The 20,964-nt window shown below is 36.8% G+C and overlaps 1 protein-coding gene across 4 annotated transcripts; it reads right to left on the bottom strand.

Annotated features, from left to right (window-relative positions):
- Nucleotides 1-1,566: 1,566 nt before the first annotated feature.
- LOC112043945 (glutamyl aminopeptidase) lies at nt 1,567-19,186 on the bottom strand. 4 transcript variants are annotated; one of them, XM_024079633.2, is made up of 18 exons: nt 19,109-19,186; nt 17,039-17,224; nt 16,335-16,690; nt 13,167-13,302; nt 12,072-12,348; nt 11,350-11,520; nt 10,557-10,654; nt 9,831-9,965; nt 9,035-9,201; nt 8,290-8,433; nt 7,416-7,501; nt 6,977-7,107; nt 6,091-6,291; nt 5,059-5,135; nt 4,668-4,819; nt 3,870-3,999; nt 3,167-3,389; nt 1,567-1,926 (listed from the first exon to the last, which is right to left on the bottom strand). In XM_024079633.2, the coding sequence occupies exons 1-18, from the start codon at nt 19,169-19,171 to the stop codon at nt 1,768-1,770; spliced, it is 2,892 nt and encodes a 963-aa protein (XP_023935401.2). In that variant the 5' UTR covers nt 19,172-19,186; the 3' UTR covers nt 1,567-1,767. The 4 variants fall into 4 exon arrangements, with proteins under 4 accessions (XP_023935401.2, XP_023935402.2, XP_023935404.2 ...); XM_024079634.2 differs by lacking the exon at nt 19,109-19,186 and adding an exon at nt 17,985-18,212 and having other exon boundaries at nt 1,568-1,926; XM_024079636.2 differs by lacking the exons at nt 16,335-16,690; nt 17,039-17,224; nt 19,109-19,186 and adding an exon at nt 14,253-14,843 and having other exon boundaries at nt 1,568-1,926.
- Nucleotides 19,187-20,964: the final 1,778 nt, after the last annotated feature.

Genomic DNA, 20,964 nt, shown 5'->3' on the forward strand with positions numbered 1-20,964 from the left:
CATGGTGAAGATCAACATTATTTATTACCCAGTTAGGTATAGCTCTGGTAGGGATTCTAGCTTTTTTTCAATATACAATACACTCCCGAATTAACACTTTCACTAACAGACAATTTCGCTTCGCGAATGTTAAACTTACTGCTAGAACTTGACGATTTGACGGTAACTTTGCGTCTGTTATTTGATAATTCGTGTCACTAACTAAGAAAATACATTTTTTGTTACTTCTTAAATCCACTGCCATCTTTTAAATGTAAAACAATACGTATTCATCGCAACAATAAATGACAACAAATGACAAATGCCGCGAGTACGCGCCGCTACTATGTATGAACATGTTTCGATGCAAGTCGGCACGGGTTATCGTTCTTCAATTAAGGTAAAAAAAATATTTTCGAGTGTTTTAGAGGCAAATGAACAAAACTAGGACCTATGCGTTACAAATTTAAAACTTTGAAAAATAAGGGACACCCTAGTAGGTAGGTACGAGTAGGTACCTAGTTAGTAGATTCTGAACTGTTGTGTCTAGAACACCAATTTTTTGTTCTGGTAGTATATTCACTGAGTATAATTAGCCAACTCACTGACCTCAGCCAACAGTTGGATTATTAAATTAGTTTAAAATTAAAATCATCTTTGATTTAAAGTTAACCTTGCATAGCCGTTGCAACCAACGACTTTTTTGGTACTATTAGATTAGACACGTTACGTTAAAAAATCACCGCAAAAAGTGATCCGTATGTACTGGTGAGCGCACACTATGCACAATTTTGTGTTTACTTACTTTATAAGGAGGAACGGAGAAAAATTAACCAATAGGATCGCACAAAATCAAAATCATAAGTGGACAGGGACTTGCGAGACAGTTTCAAAATGCATATAGAGACGGTAACCGGAGCGAGGAATCACGTGCGGGAAGTTTCTTCGAATAGTCACTTCGCTCCGCATCCTCGCTCCGCTCCGGTGGACATACCTACACAGTATACAACTCCGCTCCGCATTATGGGCCGTTTATATCTACAGACATTTAGCGTGCCGTAGCAGACAAAATAATATTCTTCTATACATTGTTCACTCCTATTAACACAAAGCAGACATCGCTAAAAGCTAACGCTAACTTTATTAACATATTTATATCTATCGTAACGCGGTCGCGACGTTGACAGACACGGGCCGCGCTCGGCCAGTATTCGCGTAAAGAATATTTTGTCTGTGCGGTTCATGTTTGCGAGTCCTTTCCATGAAACCTGAACTAAAATTGAGCGCCTTACACAAATGACAATAAGACCGCCATCTCCAAATGTCAGGGAGCGCCGCGTCTGGGAGACTTCTTTAATGAAAAGGACTTCTGATCGTGTATTGGTCACTACGTGCATGACGGCTCGACTTATGAAACGTCTTCGCTGCCGTTTGCGCTGCAGAAACGTGAGAATAATTGACCGTCAATGGCGTGCATTAATGTATGGCCTTCTAACAATCCTGTCAAGTGTAAATGAACGATAGAGACAAAAAGTGTCTCTAGCTACCTGCTAGGCAGTGTGAATAGACGGTGTCTGTGGGTGTCTGCCACGTAACACGTTACTTGTCTGTGACGCACTGTTTCTGTCTCTTTAAACGGACCTTTAGTCTGTTTCTCCGCTACGTTCCCTTGCTCCGCTTTAGTGGACAGGCAGCCTTACCGCTGAATTTGTCGCAGGAGTCTGTTAGCAGAGAATAATACGAAAACACTTATTGTTAATAAAGTTGAATAATTAATAATTGATACATTTAGTGTTTCTGATTATTGACAGCTTCTTGCAACCACGTAGAGACATCGTTGAGGTGTGTGGCCGACCACTTGATGTTGTTGCGTACGGTCTCCAACGCTCGCGTGCGGGCCGACTCTCCTGCGCCCGCTTCTGGGTATTGGGCGAAGAATTGTTCCATCTGAAATAGTTTTTAACATCTGGGTGACTAACTTTCGCTGTTTTTTTTTAAATATTGTCTGAACGATCCATTTTTAGTAGTTTATGTCTCGCAGAATGATTTTTTATATACTAGCGGACCCGGTCAAGCTTCACTTTGCCTTATGTGCGCTTTTTCCCTACCTATGGTAAGGGTAGGGACCCTTACCCTACCACTCTCTATCCTTTCAACTAAAAAAATCACGTCAGCTCGTCGCTCCATTTTGCCGTGACAGACGGACAAACAAACAAACAGACAGACACACACACATTCACTATTTTAATATTAGTATGGAGGTATTTAAAAAATAACACATCTCAGAGTCAACGTGCGTAATTCGCCTTTTATACCGACACCGTGTAAAAAATAAATAAAAATAAAAAAGCCATTTATTCTCAAATCTCTTCACGTTTCATTTTTGTTAGTATTGTTAGTTTGAAAAAAATATATATAATATACTTAATTAATGTTAGTTGGTGAGTATGTTGACAATATCTATGAGATTAGAGCCCCTTCTCGGGTAAAGGCCTCCTCCATTCTTTTCCATGATTCCCTTTCCTTTGCTGTTCTCATCCACTCCTTCCCGGCAGTTTTAATGATGTCGTCAGTCCACCGTTTGTTTGGTCTGCCAACATTCCTTTTACCTTGTGGTCCTGTCCACCTTGTACATTGTAAGGTCCACCTGTCATCGGCGTAACGTGATATGTGACCGGCCCACTGCCACTTTAGTGTCAATGCATGTTTTAGGGCGTCTGTAACTTTTGTTTTTTGTCTAATCCTTGCACTTCTTATACCGTGTATCCGCGTATAATTACTTACCACGTAAGTGGTGGTAAGATAAAAATCAAACTAACATTTTTAATTTTAAATAACATGTGTCATTTTAAATAGTAATAGGTATAGTAAAATCGATTTTATAGACAAAATATAATCATTACATTGTAGGTGACGAACCATTCAAAATCACTCAAAAAATATATTAAGGGATACGAGTATAGATTGGTATAACATACGGCATTTCATGCAGGTGATGAACCAATAAAGATCACTCAAAAATATATTAATGGATAAGAGTAGATTGATATATCATGCGGCAAACTTCTAGTCCGCTCTGAAGTTGCGACACGCCAATTGCATAAATAAAACGCTGAGATATGTTGTGCTATACGCTATACGCCTCATGTTCAGAACGGACTCGAAGTTTAGAAGCCAGATTACTAACCTCTTTCAACCTTTGTTCCGTATTGAAGGTCTCAGTGATATCAGGTATCAAGCTGCCCAAGTATCGGCTGTTCAGAGTGAATCGATCGACTAGTTTGGGCCAATTCGTTCGAACATTGTCCCACACTAGTTCCGTGCCGTTTGGATTCGAACTGATGTAAGACACCACGTTTAGGTAGTCCTGACTTCGTATGTTGTTCTCGTCCCAAGCTAAGTCCAAAAATCTATTTAGATAAAAAATAAACAAATTAAAAATATATACTTTATTTTAGCTCAGCGTGTCGGAAAGACTCAAAGGCACTTAGCGGGCGATGAAGCGCGCTATGCTTGGAGTCGCGAAGCTGAAGTGGCAATGGGCAGGGCACATAGTTCTAAGAGTCGATGGACGTTGGGGTCCCAAGGTGCTGGAATGGCGACCCCGCACCGGAAAGTGCAGTGTTGGTCGACCCCCCACTAGGTGAACCGAGGATATCAAGCGGGTTGCACGGAGCCGATGGATGCTCGCGGCTCGAGACCATTTTGTTTGGAAGTCGATGCAAGAGACTTATGTCCAGCAGTGGACGTCCATAGGTTGTTGATGCTGATGATGCTGATGATGATGATGATGATGATGATGATGATGATGATGATGATGATGATGATGATGATGATGATGATGATGATGATGATGATGATGATGATGATGAAATGGTAATAAAATTTACCTTTTCAAGATGTTAGCATCGCGAGGCGCGGCCAGTGCACTTCTCAGTTTAGCTTGCTCTTGCACGTCTTCTTCCTTCAAATATATTTGCCATAACTTGTCCCATTCCTCTTGTGTGGCTGATTTCATACCTAAATACAAAGAAACTAAATTAATTACATTCAAGTCTTATTCTAATGGTTCTTTTACTAGCACTTTTAAAACATTAAGTTTTGTAGTGACTCTACCACCGATTCTAATAAGGCAGATTGTAATGAAAAGAGCCGACAAGAAACTCACGATTCATTACATTACTACACATTACATTATTAGTCAATGTTTTGCGGTTCACTTTTTATCCCATCTCACTTAGGTTAAGGCTATTGAATTTTATAATCCTATGTTCATGGATGTCTTATTTGTGTTATAGTCCTAAGATGACTAAACTCAAAAATTCATCACTAATAAATTAACTACACACACATTTAAACACATTTAGAGAGTTATTACAAAGAGTATGCCAAACTGAGATTTCTTATACTTAGTATTGCAAGTGAGATGAAAAAAACTGTGTTGCGCACGGCAGCACATTTATTTACATTTAGTAGTGCCCTTGAATGCCTCGCTCAGAATTTTTTTAACACCCTTTTTTCCCCTCGCTTTGATCATCTTGCTCGCAACCAATCGCCAAAAGTGGAGAAACATTGCAAAGAAAACGTCGCTCATCGCTGCAACCACGACCACTTTGCCAAAAGTAAACGAATAAGAAGAATAGCATTTAACTATAAAAAAAATTGAATTTTGCAGTATATTCACTGACCTCTATAATATACGAAATCGCGTAAATCCGTTTCAATGAGGGCTTGATCAGAGCGCGAGTTGAGCCACGTCAGGAATAGACTGCGGACCTTTTCTTCAGCTTCAGGTAAACGGTACGTTGCAGCCAGAGATAGAATACGCGCACGAAGTAAACTGTACAACAAAACACAGTTTTCATACTGTGATGATCGCGAATTTCTAAAGAATTGAAACAGCGTCATCTAGTGGCATTACTGCACTTCGATAGATTATAATATACCGAAAAATGACACGTTAAATTGTAATCACTATGTTCAGTACACAATATATCGACAGATTACAATATCGCGAATGAGATTATAAACTAAAGTATTTTACAATTTAACGGTAACAGATATAACATCGCCACTTACCCTACAATTACGCCCAGGTTGGTTTTCTCCCACGTTTGCTTCTCATACAAAGGTTTCACTAGACTTTGTATATATTTCTAAAATAAAAAAAAATACGTACTCAATACATATACGAGTAAATAAAATATTTGCCTGGGATTTCAAAATAACTATGTATTAGTCCAGTAGTTTTAGGTTATATCTGGGGAAAAATTCCTACTGAGCTGAATTTTTGTATACACCTTTATTACGGTGACCTTTATGACCTTCGAGCAATAGGTCGCGAAATATTTGCATAAGTGATTTTCGTGACCTTTTGACCTTTGTAACTTATTTAGCCGGCACGATATCGATGTCGATTTTTCACATCTTCATAATAACATCGTAATAAAGTTGTATAGATAAATTCAGCTCATGAGAAAATTTCCCTTTTTTTATTCTTGACAAGTTGACTACAATCTCACCTGAAGGTAAGTGATGATGCAATCTAAGATGGAAGCGGGCTAACTTGTTAGGAGTAGGATGAAAAATCTGACCCCTTTCGGTTTCTACACGACATTGTACCGGGACACTAAATCGCTTGGCGGTACTACATCTTTGCCGGTAGGGTGGTAACTATGATCGAAACCGAAAGCAAAAAAAATATGCCTTTAAGCAGACTCAAAAGTGGTTACAAAAATAAGAAAACTAATGTCGAACAAAGGTTATGATTCACAACATTTGTCAGGACAACTTAATTAACAAATCAAACTGTAACCAAAATGGCAGAGAATGACCTTGAGTGAAGTCACGCACTTGTGAACGATGTGTGTAGGGTTAAAGGTACCTTTGACTGTTAACAAACACTCCCCTTTTCCACTCAAACACTCTCCCCGCCTATCCCAAGTAACCCATTAAGAATTACACAACAAGAGATGTGGACGGCTCGAACGCCACAAGCACACTGAAGCCAACACGAGATCGAGCGACGGCATATCCGTCACAGACTACTATTTCCTACACTATTTATTAAAGCATGTAAATTTAAAAGCGGTCAACGCGGCGATAACATACCTCTAAATTATCATGTGCTGGTGTATTAGACAATCTTTCAGAAAGAGTCGCGAGTATGGACGTAGCAGTTTCCCACGGCACGAAGTCGGACTCGACGTTCAGGTACGTAGAGAGATCTAACGCAACTGCGTATGGTACGTACTCAGACTCGGCCAGCGCAAATATATCGTTCAGTAGATGTGATCTGTCGGATATTGTTAGCTGTGAAGAGAATAACAGGTAATTAATGACACGTTTGTTTTTTTTTTAATTGGCTAGGTAGGCAAAGGTTCGTGACCATACAGCATTTTTAACTTCTATGGAATAGGCTAGTTGACATTTTTTTAAATGTCTTATTGTTCTACTAGACTGAAAAAAGATCATCATATATTTTTTGACAATACGAGCCAAAAAGCTATTGGGGATGATGGTATATATTTTATCTGTTTCACAACGTCACGTAAGCACTAAACCATAAACAAACGGTTTAGTGTTTGACAACATTATTAGTTAATATTTAGTAAAATCGTGACGTCAAAAAGTGGACGACAGCGTTTTTGACGTTGAGAAAAATTTCAAGAATACATCCTTTTTAAATTTACTTTTCTGTGAAATCCTTAACTTTTATTAATTAATATGGATATATTTCGGACACTTATTCCATGTACTATAATATAGTTTATATTAAATTTGATATATGTCAACTACCCTATTATCAAGTTGGCTCAAATCGATGTATAAATTATTGTGACTCTAAATTCATTCTGGCAATATTTTCAAATTAACAAACAAAAATCTCCTTAGCTTCATTACCCTATAGCATCAGTCCAAGGTTCGTTTCCCTCCCAATTTTTGTAAAGCCCACCCTTAGTTATATACCTAGCGAATATTAAAAAAAAAAACAAACCTGTTCAGATCGATTCTTCAACTCCTGTATAAGATTTCGCCACATGTCAGCCGTGTAGTCCACCCTGTAGTAACCAACTTGGTTGTTGTTTATCTTCAACCATGTTTCCCCTTCGTCGAGAGTTATTGTAGCTGTGAAAAATAACCAATTAAGCATGCTTCAAATATTACAAGATACTATAAAGTAGTAGTAGTAGTAGTAAGTATTATAAAGTACTCTTCTAATATTACAAGGTGTTTGTTTGTTTGTTTGTTACGATTACACGCCCTAACTTCTTATCACCCTATTTTGAAATTTTGCACATATGCTGTTAGGGCATTATTATTATGAAAAGAAGCAATGAAATCAATAAAAAAATTTAGACAGTTTTTGAGCTATTTTAAGTGTTTTTTAAGATATTCAAAGTATGACATTTAAATCTTAATTTAACAAAACTTACCGCTGTCCTGGTTATTTGGAAACCAGACAATAGCATCTTTGGAGCCTTTGTTAGTTTTATACGTGATTGGAATATACCAACGATATCTGAAAACGTACGAAACAAATAAGATTCTATATCTATAAAAGCAAAAGGTTACAGGTACCAAGATGGAATTTGGTAGGGATGTAGTTTAGAGTTAATAGATGTCCACTAAGAATGGATTCTGCGACAGGGCCGGATTAAGACGGTCTAAGGGCGGACGAGGTCTCGGGCGTCCACTCGTAAGACATTCAAATTTTATTTATTTATTTATACTTTATTGCACAAAACAAAAACAACAACAGAGAAAACAAAAGAAAACATACAAAACAAGTATGTGCAAAGGCGGTCTTATTGCTTATAGCAATATCTGCCAGACAACCTTTGAATAAAGGAATTAATAAAATTATATGCGGGATAATGCAACAAAGGAAAGAAAAGGTATATTTATTTATACTACATGTAAAATACAAATAATAAATATATATGTTTTCATTATATTACAATATATAATAAAATAAATAAATATATATAAAATAAACATAAATATACCTTTGTAATAATTATATATATATTATAAAACGAAATCACCACAGAACAGAACGCAATGATTTAAAAAACTGCTAAACAGTTTTTACGCGGTTTTCATCAATGGACTTAATAATTTGACTAATAGGAGAGGAGATTATGTGAAAAATGTGGCAAAAAGGAACAAAAAGGTATTCCTTTTGAGAGCTTCCGAAGCGTGATTGTCAAAATGAAGTAAAATACGTGTATTCAGGGACTTATAAATTGAAAAATTTGCTTTTAGCAAAAATAAAATAAAAATCAGAATAAATGAAATAACACATACCTAAATTCCGATGTCTCATTGTCAACAGCTTGAGGATTGATGAGGTATCTGGACTGAGTGACAATATATGTGTTAGTTTGTTCTCCAGGCTTTACACTCAGCAGAGGATAGCCCATCTGTCTGGTCCATGTGTCCATAATGTATCTAAAAACATTCCATCATTATCAGCTTTTTTGACGGCACCCGTGGCGCAGTGGTATGCGCGGTGGATTTACAAGACGGAGGTCCTGGGTTCGATCCCCGGCTGGGCCGATTGAGATTTTCTTAATTGGTCCAGGTCTGGCTGGTGGGAGATTTCGGCCGTGGCTAGTTACCACCCTACCGGCAAAGACGTACCGCCAAGCGATTTAGAGTTCCGGCACGATGTCGTGTAGAAACCGAAAAGGGGTGTGGATTTTCATTCCCCTCCTAACAAGTTAGCCTGCTTCCATCTTAGACTGCATCATCACTTACAATCAGGTGAGATTGTAGTCAAGGACTAACTTGTAAAGAATAAATAAAAAATGTATAACATAAAATTGAAAATTTCGAAAAAATCTCCGAAGGTTATGAAATTATTCTTCACCACTTTCTACCCCTAGAACCTTTTAACGGCTCAACCGATTTTCATCAAACATGTCTTTCATACAAAAAAAAAAACTAAAAAGAAATCGCTTCATCCGTACTGGAGTTATGATGCCACAAACAAACTGACGGACAGACTTATAGCACCTATATATATATATATAGTTAAAAATATACTTACTTCAGACTTAGATCAGGATAGTTCTTCTTAAAGTACGGCTCCATGGATGACAGTAAGTCCTGTGTGACGGTGTTGCCAAACTCATATTTCTTCAAGTAGTCCGACACTCCCCGACGGAAGTTCTCCTCGCCAATGAAACCTTCCAGCATTCGCAACACTGAAGCACCCTGTATATTTTTGATTAACATTAGGTAGACTGACATAGAAGAGCCGATGGATGATGGGGTCCCAAGGCGCTGGAATGGAGACCCCGCACTACAAAGCGCAGTGTTCGTCGACCCCTCCAGCAGATCAAGTGACGACATCAAGCGAGTCACAGACATTCGCTGGATGCAAGCGGCTCAGGATGGTGATGTTTGGAAGTCCCTACAAAAGGCCTATGTCCTGCAGTGGACGTCCATCGGATGATATGATAATAATGATGATGAGGTAAAACATGTATAAAATATGCAAAATTATAATACTTACAGTGTTGTGTATATCATAGGGATCTTTTTTGCTCTTTTTACACAATGTTTATTTATTTTAGTCATCAGTATTATTAACATGTCAGTCCTATTTATGAACAACTAGCTGAAGCCGCGCGGTGTCAGCCGCGTGGTTCCCGTTCCCGTAGGAATACGGGGATAATATATAGCCTATAGCCTTCCTCGATAAATGGGCTATCTAACATTGAAAGAATTTTTCAAATCGGACCTTCTGACGGAGTTTCTGAGATTAGCGCGTTCAAGCAAAACAGGTTGATGAAAAATAGGAAAATGTTATGATAGGCTTAATATAAAACTGTCTTGCTAACCTTATTGTAGGATATGGCGTCAAATATTGCTGTGATCTGGTCCGGCGTCTCAACTGTTTGTACTATTGGATGGCTTGACAGTTTAGCGTCAGTTACTAAAACTGAGTGAAGCGTCCGTGTTAAAAACTGATCCAACTGAAAAAATACATCCATGTAGTTCAATATCTTCTTCTTCATCATCCACTGAAACTTAGCTCTCTTTTAAAATATTTTGTTTTTCGGTTTGTGTATGTATTTCTGCTTCATTTTATTGCAGTCCCATTAACACGTGTAAGAAATAGTAGTCTGAGACGGATTTGATCGATCGCTCGATCTCGCGTTGGCTCGTGGCGACAGTAGGTGGCGCGACTTGTTTCCGTAAAGAGTAGGGAGTTAGAGAGGGGTAGCGATCGGGTGGGAACGACTGGCGATTTAAAGAGCTCGCCGTACGGTCGGCTTCACTATTCTTGTGGGGTTCGAACCGTTCACATTTATTGTTATGTAATTCTTTATGGGTTAATTGGGATAGACGGGCAGAATAGCTTGAGCAGTGAATATTGAGTGTCGGCATGTCGGAAGGGATCCCTTAAACATGCATCCAGAGTCGCAAGCCTCTGGGACTGCTCAAGGTATTTTCTGCTAGGGTTAGACGTCTTCAGTTAGTCTGCTAAAACACGCATAAAAGCATTTTTCTATCTGTTTACTGCTAGTAATTTAATAAAGATTTTTAATATTTTTTTTAATTACCATTGTCCAAGAGGGTTCAATTGCATTGAGAGATTTAACTTGCATGTACGAAGCAAAGCCCTCATTCAGCCACACTTCATCCCACCATTTCATTGTAACTAAAAAAAACACAAAACCCTTATAGAAAAAATCTACATCATTTACAATTTACATAAATATATCTTTTAAATAATAAATATATTGTAAAGATAAGACTCATAACATTAATTAAAATATAAAATAACTAATTATAAATAATACATATACTATACTTGTATAGTACAAATCTTGTATAATTTTTATTTATTAACTAGCGGACACTGTCTAGCTTCGCTTTTTCTTATGTGCACTTTTTCCCTACCCCTACCCTAAACTTCACATAAACCATCTACTAAATAGTCTGAACAAAGCCTAAACAATTGATTTGGATAGGTGAGCCTGTTCTCGAGTTATAAAATGACTACGAAAAGCAGCATTAATTTTTATATATTTTATTAATTAATACTATTAAGTGTTTTTCAGATAGCATGGGTACGGTGACAGTCGCCTGTATGACGATCACAATATGTACTATTATCGTGAATATAGGTAAACTTTCAAGAGTGAAAAGATCTGTCATCCACACCATCCCACATGAAACAAACTGTACTTATAGTTTACATAATAATTATATGAAGACTATTGTCGTGCCTACACATCTACAACAGGTTTTACAAATAATGGAGGTGAAAAAGGAATAATAATTATGTACAAAAAATAAATAGGTATTTTAGAACTAAACATAGATTCAAATGATATGACAGTAGGTACATACCTAAGTTACCAAACCACATATGAGCAAGTTCATGTGCCACAGTGTTGGCAACACTGATCTTATTTTTAGAAGAAGCTGTATCTTCATCTATCAAAAACGATGTTTCTCTATAAGTAATCAAGCCCCAATGTTCCGTTGCACCAGAGACATAATCAGGAATTGCAATCATGTCTGAAACAATTGTATTTATTCAATGCATAAATCTATACTTATAATAAAACTGTAGGTCAATTTGAAATTTTTTGATTAAGGGCATTATAAATAAATGATACTAATGATTTTTAGCGGGCGATGGAGCGATCTATGCTTGGAGTTTCTCTGCATGATTGAATCAGAAATGAGGAGATCCGCAGACGAACCAAAGTCACCGACATAGCTCAGTGAATCGCTAGGGTGAAGTGGCAATGGGCAGACCACATTTCGAATAGCCGATGGACGTTGGGGTCCCAAGGTGTTGGAATGGCGACCCCGCACTGGAAAGCGCAGTGTTGGTCGACCCCCCACTAGATGGACAGAGGACATCAAGCGGATTGCAGGAAACCGCTGGATGCTGGCGGCTCGAAATCGTTATGCTTGGAGGTCCATGCAAGAGGCCTATGCCCAGCAGTGGACGTCCATCGGCTGAAATGATGATGATGATGAATGATTTTTGCATTGTTATATGTGTCTTTTTTAATCTATGCAACCTATTGATTATTTTTTTTAAAACTAAGATTACTTACCCAATTTAGGTAATGGGAAAGGTACTTCGTAATACTTGATATAAAACTCAGTAGCTCTTTTACCAATGTCTTGGGCAAAATCAATCTTATGCATTTGGTCTTTTTGAGCAAAGGATCTAAGTTTAAAATTATTCCCAATGCCATTGGCCAATATTTCATTTTCTTTAGATTCAAAATTGCATACCACAAAACAGGCCAAATATGTGGACATTGGTACACTTGTGGCAAAAGTTACTGATTCAGTGTTAGAAGCAGGATCCAATGTTTTAGATAATTCCTGGAAAGAAAAATTTTGTTTGTATTCCAATGTACCTACATTATTTAATTCTCACTATGGAGTAGGGTGTAGGAAAATCCTTGGACCTTGGACCCTTAGAAGAAATAAAGAAATATTCATCATGACCATACTGACCACACTGGCAAAAATATATTGCCAAGAGATTTAGTGTTCCTGTGGCCAGTATGATATTACGTAGAAACCGTCAGAGATATTATCATCATTATCAACCCATATTCGGCTCACTGCTGACCTCGATTCTCCTCTCAGAATGAGAGGGGTTCCGGTATGACGTTGTGTAGAAACCAAAAGGGGTGTGGAATTTCATCCTCCTCAATAAGTTAACCCACTTCCATCTTCAATTGCATCATCGCTTACCATTAGGTGAGATTGTAGTCAAAAGCTAAGTTGTAAATAAAAAAATAAATTATAAATATAGACAGCATTGTCACTAAACATCAACCCCTGTAGCCAAGTGACATGTCAATTCTCTTTCTACGATCGCAAACGCTTCAAAAACTAGAAAAATGTATGGGAATGGCAAATAACAAATGTCATTCCCATACATTTTTCTAGTTTTTGAAGCTTTTCTAATACTACAAGTACTACAATCACTATCTTATTGGATTACTAAATTGTTTGGCAGTATCCTTTGCCAAATTGGCTGCCTTTGCCAAAAATGCAAGCTGGGAATTGAATCTCGGACCTATCTATTGAAAACCACAGCAATACCATCTGCACCAAACAGGTCATTGAAGTACTGAAATAGCACTGAATTTTTTTTATATAGTTTGATTACCTTTAAAAACTTAGCTTACATTCATATTTGACAGTGCTATATAGTTGAGGGGTTTCACAAGTGTTATGTCATATGTGGCTTTGAAGTCTGGCTCATCAAAACAGGGGAAAGCTTGCCGGGCATATGTTGGTTGGAATTTGCTGGCTACCATTGTACTGAAATTAAATAAAAACGAAAAATCTTAGACATACAATTAAAACAAAAATGTTAAATGTATAATTTTGTCTTCATCTTTTACTAATACTTTAGTTCATAACAGGTTTTATTTAATACAGAGAATGATTAATTGAATTTGAATGATGATGATGATGATGATTTCAAAGATAGACAAAGGTAAGGTTTTTCTTTTCTGGACCTTTTTAGCACTTGGCCATTAATGGTATCCAATGTGAGTATGTAGGAGTAGGGTTATATAATAATAATAATAATAAGCCCTTTATTCTGTGTTAAGAAATTACAATATTATATACATTACACTTTGTTTTAATTTTTTTTTTAAAGAATATCTCTTAACATAGTGTCAACATAGTCAAAAAAAAAGGAGTAGGGTTAAAAACCTCCCTAATAAAATCTATAAGCAATCTCTGTATTTTGTGACATATGTTATCAAAAAAAAAATCAATTAAGTTCAGTTAATAATAAAATCTGTTGTATGAGGTACTTTCTACAAAAATTAAAACTAATTTCATTTCAGCTAAAAATAACCACCTGACTGGTAAGTTTCATATTATTATCATATGGTATAGTGGCTTAAAATTCATTCAAGCAACAGATGTATCAAATAATCTAATAGATTCAATCAATACATATCTTTTCTTTACCCCTTAAATGAGTTAGAAAACAATTTTTGTTGAAAATTAGTATAATCATTAACCACCTATATTCGGCTCACTGTTGAGCAGGAGTCTCCTCTCAGAATAAGAGGAATTAGGCTAATTGGCACCAATGCGGATTGGCAGACTTCACACATGCACAGAATTTAAAAAAATGTCTGGTATGCAGTTTCCTCACAAAGTTTTTCTTTCACTATTTGTGACAAGTTATATTTAATTTTTTATTAGGTATACAATTAAGAAATAGTTGTCATACAATGTGATGTTCTCACCTTTTATCTTTTAGGTGGGATAGATAAAAACCAACAATATTACGAGTCAAGTTACCATTATACTTGATATGCAATTGATAATTTCCAGGAGTTATATTAGAATCAAAAATAATTACAAGTTGCTCTAAAGACTCCACTTCATGGAACTTTGCTATAGAGACCTCCAAGTTGTTTCTATACACTTTCAAGTCGTCTATGTGCAAAAATTTCGTATTTAGAACCAGATGTTGTTTGGTTTGCTTAACATTTATATCAATGGCAACGTCTCCAACAAAAATACCAGTATTCAAATCAGGGTTTAGCAAGAGTTTGTAATGCGTTGGCCGAACGTAATTGCAAAGTCTCTCAGTTAGTTTCGGCTTACAAATACTTTCCATGTTTTTGAATGAGACTGTAGATTTGCACCGGCGAAATTGAGTTGGTTTGTAGGTTATTACAATTCTAACAGTACACAGTTTTAAGAAGATCATGAAACATGTATGAGTTATCTAATTATTTATAATAAGGAGTTAAATATATTAGGCAAAATAGATGTCGAAGTACAATTTTAAATTTAATTCTGCGTTAGAAACAAAAAAAAATACTTTTATTTACAAAACTGTCAGTGTCAAGTGTCAAAATTGTTCTAACTGTCAATTTGACACTGACTGATTTGGTTCTTTTTACATGCTAATATTTCCCATAAAGAAAAAGCACAAGTATTAAACCTTACAGCCATGTCTTCAGTGTATTATGTCAATAGTCCATCATCGGTCGTTGTCCGTCAGTCGGTCTTGAACTCAGACCAATTACAAAAAGACCTGACTCGCTGAACCTCTGTCAAAGACCAAGGATCAACGGTCTAACGCGTATATAAACACCAGCATTTTTAAGGAGCTCTTTAAACGACGTCAACGTTTACAACAATGAAACATCGATTCTTTAAGGAAAAAATTAGAGAATGTCAAAGATAAAGAAACAACTGTTGCCATAGAATCAATGTTTCATTGTTGTACCGTATCTACTCGTTTTCGTCGTGTGAAGAGCTCCCTAAAATACCGGTTAGTGTAATGGCTTGGCAGAGACTCGTGCTCAATAGTGAAAGGTTGAAAGGTATTTTTAACCGACTTCCAAAAAGGAGGAGGTTCTACGTTCGGCTGTATGTATGTTTTTTTTTTTTTTTTTTTTTTTTTTTTATGTATGTCCAGCGATAATTCCGTCAATTATGGACCGATTTTGAAAATTCTTTTTTTGTTTTGTAGGGTTTACTTCCAGGGTAGTTCCATTTTTTTCATGTCAGGATCTGATGATGGCATCCTGGAGAAATTGAGAGGAACTTTCGAAAGTTGTAGAGACGGCTAGTACGTTTGTTAGTGTTTCCATAAGGTATTTTAAACCACTACAACTTTATGAAGGTTTGGAGTTGGTCTGATGATGGAGCCGAAACACAGACGATGGAACTCGTCAAGGATTTACAGCAGTCACCTTTTGTTTGGGCTTGATTAATTTGTATTGAAGAGTACTTTCCACCTATATGGGTTGTGACTGTATTAAGGGTCTGGTGATGAAGACGAGGGACAGTGAAGAGAACTCCTCGACGGTTCACAGTAGCTACCTTGTGTTTGGACTTGATAAATTTGTACTGATGAGAACTTTCCACCTAGATGGATTGCGACTGTATTAAGGGTCTGGTGATGAAGAATTGATAAGAACTTTCCACTTAGATAGGTTGTGACTGTACACACGCAGTGGGTATGCTAACACTAAAAATAAAAAAATAAAAATTTTAATAAAAAAAATTCAACCGACTTCCAACTCAAAAAATATCTTTAACTAAAAAGCAAAAAATAACATCCTACCTATGTGCTACCTTCTGAACAGTTTGAAGGCGGTGCCAAGCCAGTGATGTTTTAATTAAATACGTTTAAACTACAAAATTTCTGTGGTTATTCCAGAAACAGCTTTAATTAAAACACGACACTGGCTTGGCACCGCCTTCAAACTGTTCAGAAGGTAGCACATAGGTAGGATGTTATTTTTTGCTTGAATTTTTTTTATTAAAATTTTATGCTAAGCTATCTGTGTCGGTAGGTAGGTACTTACTCTCCTGTACGCATAGTACTCGCATAAAATCCAACAATTCCATTGTCAAGTTTTCCGGTGAACTTCAAATGTAGTTCATACTTCGCATTGTCAGTTACTTCTTGTAAGTTCACTTGAAAGATCTCTGAAGACAACAACAATTTTGTGGATACCACCGGTACATTCTGATTGTTGCTTTTGACGTAAACATTTTGTATGTCTAAATCTTTTGCGTGTAAATTAATTGCTTTAACTGGCTGTGAAATGTTGAGTGCAATTTGCACTTCGCCTTCAAAAACTTTTTTATTTAGATCAGGATTTAGTTTTAGATTGTAGTGAGTAGGTCTGACGTGTTCTGGAAGTCGGTAGCGATTACTCTGAAAAAAGAAATACTTGAGAACCTTGACCAACAACCCAATAATCATTTTAACGATGGTACCTGCACCTGTACCTAGTGGAACGTCGATTCTCTTTCTACGATCGCTAACGCTTTGATCGTTAAAAGTAACAAAATGTATGGGAATGACAGATCCGATAGACAACATGATCACGTGACCTGTCGATAGTGAATGTCATTCCCATACATTTTTAAATTTTCGAAGCGTTAGCGTTTGTAGAAAGATAATCGATGTGCCACATGGCTACAGGCCCACGTGTTAAGTAGTGGTGTTATCGTATAGCTTGTGAGGTTTTTAGGGTAATGTTACAGTCAAGGTTACACATACCTCTATCGATTTATCTTGGTCTAGTGTTTGCTGAACAGTTTTTTGCATGTCACTTGTTACAGACTTTTTAAGCGCTTTATTTTGAGTAGATAAAGCTATAGTCGAAACCAAGAAACAAAAGGTAGCTACACCGAAGAAAGCTAACAGTTTATTATTACACAGCCATCTTATTATTGGAATTGTCATCTGAAAAAAAAAACATCTTTTTTAAACCTTATTTGACAAATTTAATGTTGAAGTGGAAATGGGCAGGCCACATACTTCGAAGAGCCGATGGACGTTGGGCTTCAAAATCCTTGGTTCTAGCGGGATTTGTAATAACTGAATATCACGTAGAAGAAGTCATGGGCGTTCACTATAGCTTGGCAAGTTTGTTGATGACACTCGCATGATATTCGGGCGACGGGGGAAAAGACTGTGCGGGTGTGAAATCGTGCGTGCGGGAAAATAAGGTGCTTCAGTCGTGGGTTTTTCATTCTTCGCTACACGCCCCCTGCCCGCGCGGACCATCGGGATTGTTACGAACGAATTTGCCACACTATAGTTACAAATATCTCTCTTATTTGTGCGTTTATGTTTATACTTCTAATAAAAATAACATTTAATTTATTTTTGAAGCTAAAATATATGATTTTTCATCTAATTGTATTCTGCGGAAAGTCTTTAAATTCTGATAAAACGCATCTATAAAATACAACCGTCTTCAGAATGCAATCTACCTATTTATTTGTCAAATTTTACCATAAACAGTTCAGCAGTTAAACCGGAAATAAGTTAAACATAAACTTATGTAGGGCCCATGTCCTGCTGTGGACGTTCATCGGCTGATATGATGATGATGATGGTGATGATGATGATGATGATGATGGTGATGATGATGATGAAACATTTGCCTTAAATATGACAATTCGGATTAAGTACGTAGATACCTATTAAGTAAATTTACCTTGTTTGCTTGAAAATTAATCCACTTTCACTTTCAACGTTTGTCACAACACTGCTTATCGTACGTAAACGTGTTGGCGCTGTTAAATCATTTACAACTGTACAAGAGGCCGTGATAAAAATAATAATGGAAAAGAAACTAAATACATTCGCAATAGTTACGTTTACAACATCTCGGTAGTTGGTTTTCACTCGTACTCGTCAACTTGTTGATTGTTTGACGCGCGGTGACCACACTGCCACTGGTGGGAGTTATCTTACCTCAGTGTTTATATAAACAGTTTATCAGAAATGCTTAGTTATGTAACAATCTTTCTCAAAAGTATAGGTACCTACTACATATCCAATGGGGATGATGATTAGGTTTGTATATATTGATTTTTATTATACATTCGGGTAAATAAGGTCAATGTTAACTAATTTATACATAAAAAGCAAAGATTGTCTGGATATTTGCAAAATAAAGATTATAAAATTTCAAAATCTAGTAATTAGATGAAAATTCATACAGTTTTAGCTTCCTTAAATTATATCTGACATTTTATAATAAATGAACTATAAACATTAACGCACAAATGACAAAGATATTGGTAATTTTGTTTGAACGCCCCTACAAATCGAACGATCATTATGTACCTACGACGTCATTAGTTCGTACCATTTTGTATGGGGCGTTTTACAGGGATCCGCGGCAGTGCCGCAAATCTGACCCTTTAAATCCCTGTAATTCCGGCAGCTGACCGCCCTCCCCCCTGCCTGAATATATTCAAAGATTTAACTAACTTTGTTTCTTCGTTACGAAAAAGTGACCATAAGTGAATGTTTCGGTTTCGGACGAAACTGAGGCTGAAACTGAAGTTAGGTTTCGGTTTCGGCCATAAAACTACTTAAGGTCGGACGGTATGAATTTGTAATTTGAAATATTCAATTTAAGTATATAGCTGAAATAGATAGAAACCTATCTACCTGTATCCTTGAACTTCTATGTCAATCTTTTCTACTCACTTCTATCATTCATCAATCTACTCCTTTCTACTCTTGGACACACTCCAACCATCTCTTCTTTGGCCTTCCTCTCTTGTGCTAAAGATAATATCCTAGAAATAAGTAAAGAAAATTGCTTACCCACCCGGGTCGCCTTTCTCCCGTATCATTTAAAAGGGACGTCGAAGAGGCAGATGACGACATTAAAGTAAATGCTCGATTAACTTCTAGTTCTATCTGTAAGTCATAAACTAAGTAAGCATTCAAGATTTTTTCTTGTAGATTCTGTAAGAATTAGGTTCTGTTAGTTACCCAACAAGTCAGCTAAATTGGACCATTATAAACTTTAATTCCAAAAGCTCAAATGTCTTATGTAACGTTACTAGAGTCGTCCCCATTCCAACAAAATATCCCGTTACTATTATGTATAGGTACACCTACATACATAAACCTCCAACTTTTTAGTTATGTGCATTTTAAGAAATTAAATATCACGTGTCTCAAACGGTGAAGGAAAACCATCGTGAGGAAACCTGTATACCAGGGGAATTTTCTTAATTCTCTGCGTGTGTGAAGTCTGCCAATCCGCATTAGGCCAGCGTGGTGGACTATTGGCCTAACGCTAACCGCTCACATTCTGAGATGAGACTCAAGCTCAGCAGTGAATATGAGTTCATAATGATGATTAAGTATTTCATTTTATTTGTGAAGATGAGAAAACCACAAGAGTACACTGCGCTACATAAACAATTGTCTGCAGAGTTTCGCTGAAAATAGCAAAATAAATTATCACCTTGAGGTTCCGCGAAGTAACAAATAATACTTTTCTTCAATCTTATGTACGAGTACATCCACTATTTTATCTCTCTAGTTACCTTCTTGTATATTTATTAATGTACTGTTTATTTTATCTAGATAGTTAGGTACACATAAATTAAAAATCGAAAAAGCATTTTCAATTCTTACACACCTTTCAATTGAAATTTGAATTTCGTACAGAGAATCCAAAGCAACATCAAAGAGCACGTAAGTGCACCAGTAAACTAAACCCGTACAATAATTACCTATAAATAAATTAAAAGCACTCTTAACTTCAAAATTATCTCTGATATTAATTACGAGTAGTTTGATAGACACACAATGAAAGTGAATACTAAATAGGAAATAGTAGTCTGAGACGGATATGAAGACAGTTGACGCGACTTGTTTCCGTAGAAAGTGGGGAGTTAGAGAGGGGTAAAGATCGGTTGGCGAGAACGACCTGCGGTATAAGGCGCTCGTCGTACGGTCCACTTCAGTATGCTCATGGCGTTCGAGTCGCCACATTTCTTGTTGTGTACTTGGGATAGGCGGGGAGAATGACTTGAGTGGAAAAGGGGAGTGTTAGTTAACTGTTTAAGGCGCCTTTAACCCTACACACAACGTCCACAAGTGCATGACTCCACTCAAGGTAATTCTCTTCCATTCTAGTGTCTTATTTTGGTTACAGTTTGATTTGTTAATTTAGTTGTCCTGAAAAATATTGTGAATCATAACCATTGTTCGACATTAGTTTTCTTATTGTTTGTAAACCACTTCTGAGTCTGCTAAAAATAAAGTATCATTCGTTTGTTTTGATAAAATATGCTTTAAAACAATGCCCTGTGTAAATAACTGTCGCGTCGTCACTTTCCTCTGCGTATTCTATTAACTTAATAACAGGAAGTGCCTGGAACAGGCAAGCAGAATTAATAAGGAAGGATGGGATGGGGTAATTACTACATTTGCACCAGAAATACATTCATAGCTTACTGCAATGTATGTTTGTCTATTCTATGTTGTTAAACCAAATTTGACCCTTGAACTCGGGCTTGGCCGATTGAGGTGTTCTTAATAGGCCTAGGCCAGGCAGGTGGATTCAGCCGTGGCTAGTTACCGGAGAAGACGTACCGCCAACCGATTTAGCGTTCCGGTACGATGTCGGGTAGAAACCGAAAGGGCTTCCATCTTAGATTGCA

The sequence above is a fragment of the Bicyclus anynana genome, chromosome 9 (genome assembly GCF_947172395.1).
Source record: "Bicyclus anynana chromosome 9, ilBicAnyn1.1, whole genome shotgun sequence".
Taxonomy (NCBI): domain Eukaryota; kingdom Metazoa; phylum Arthropoda; class Insecta; order Lepidoptera; family Nymphalidae; genus Bicyclus; species Bicyclus anynana.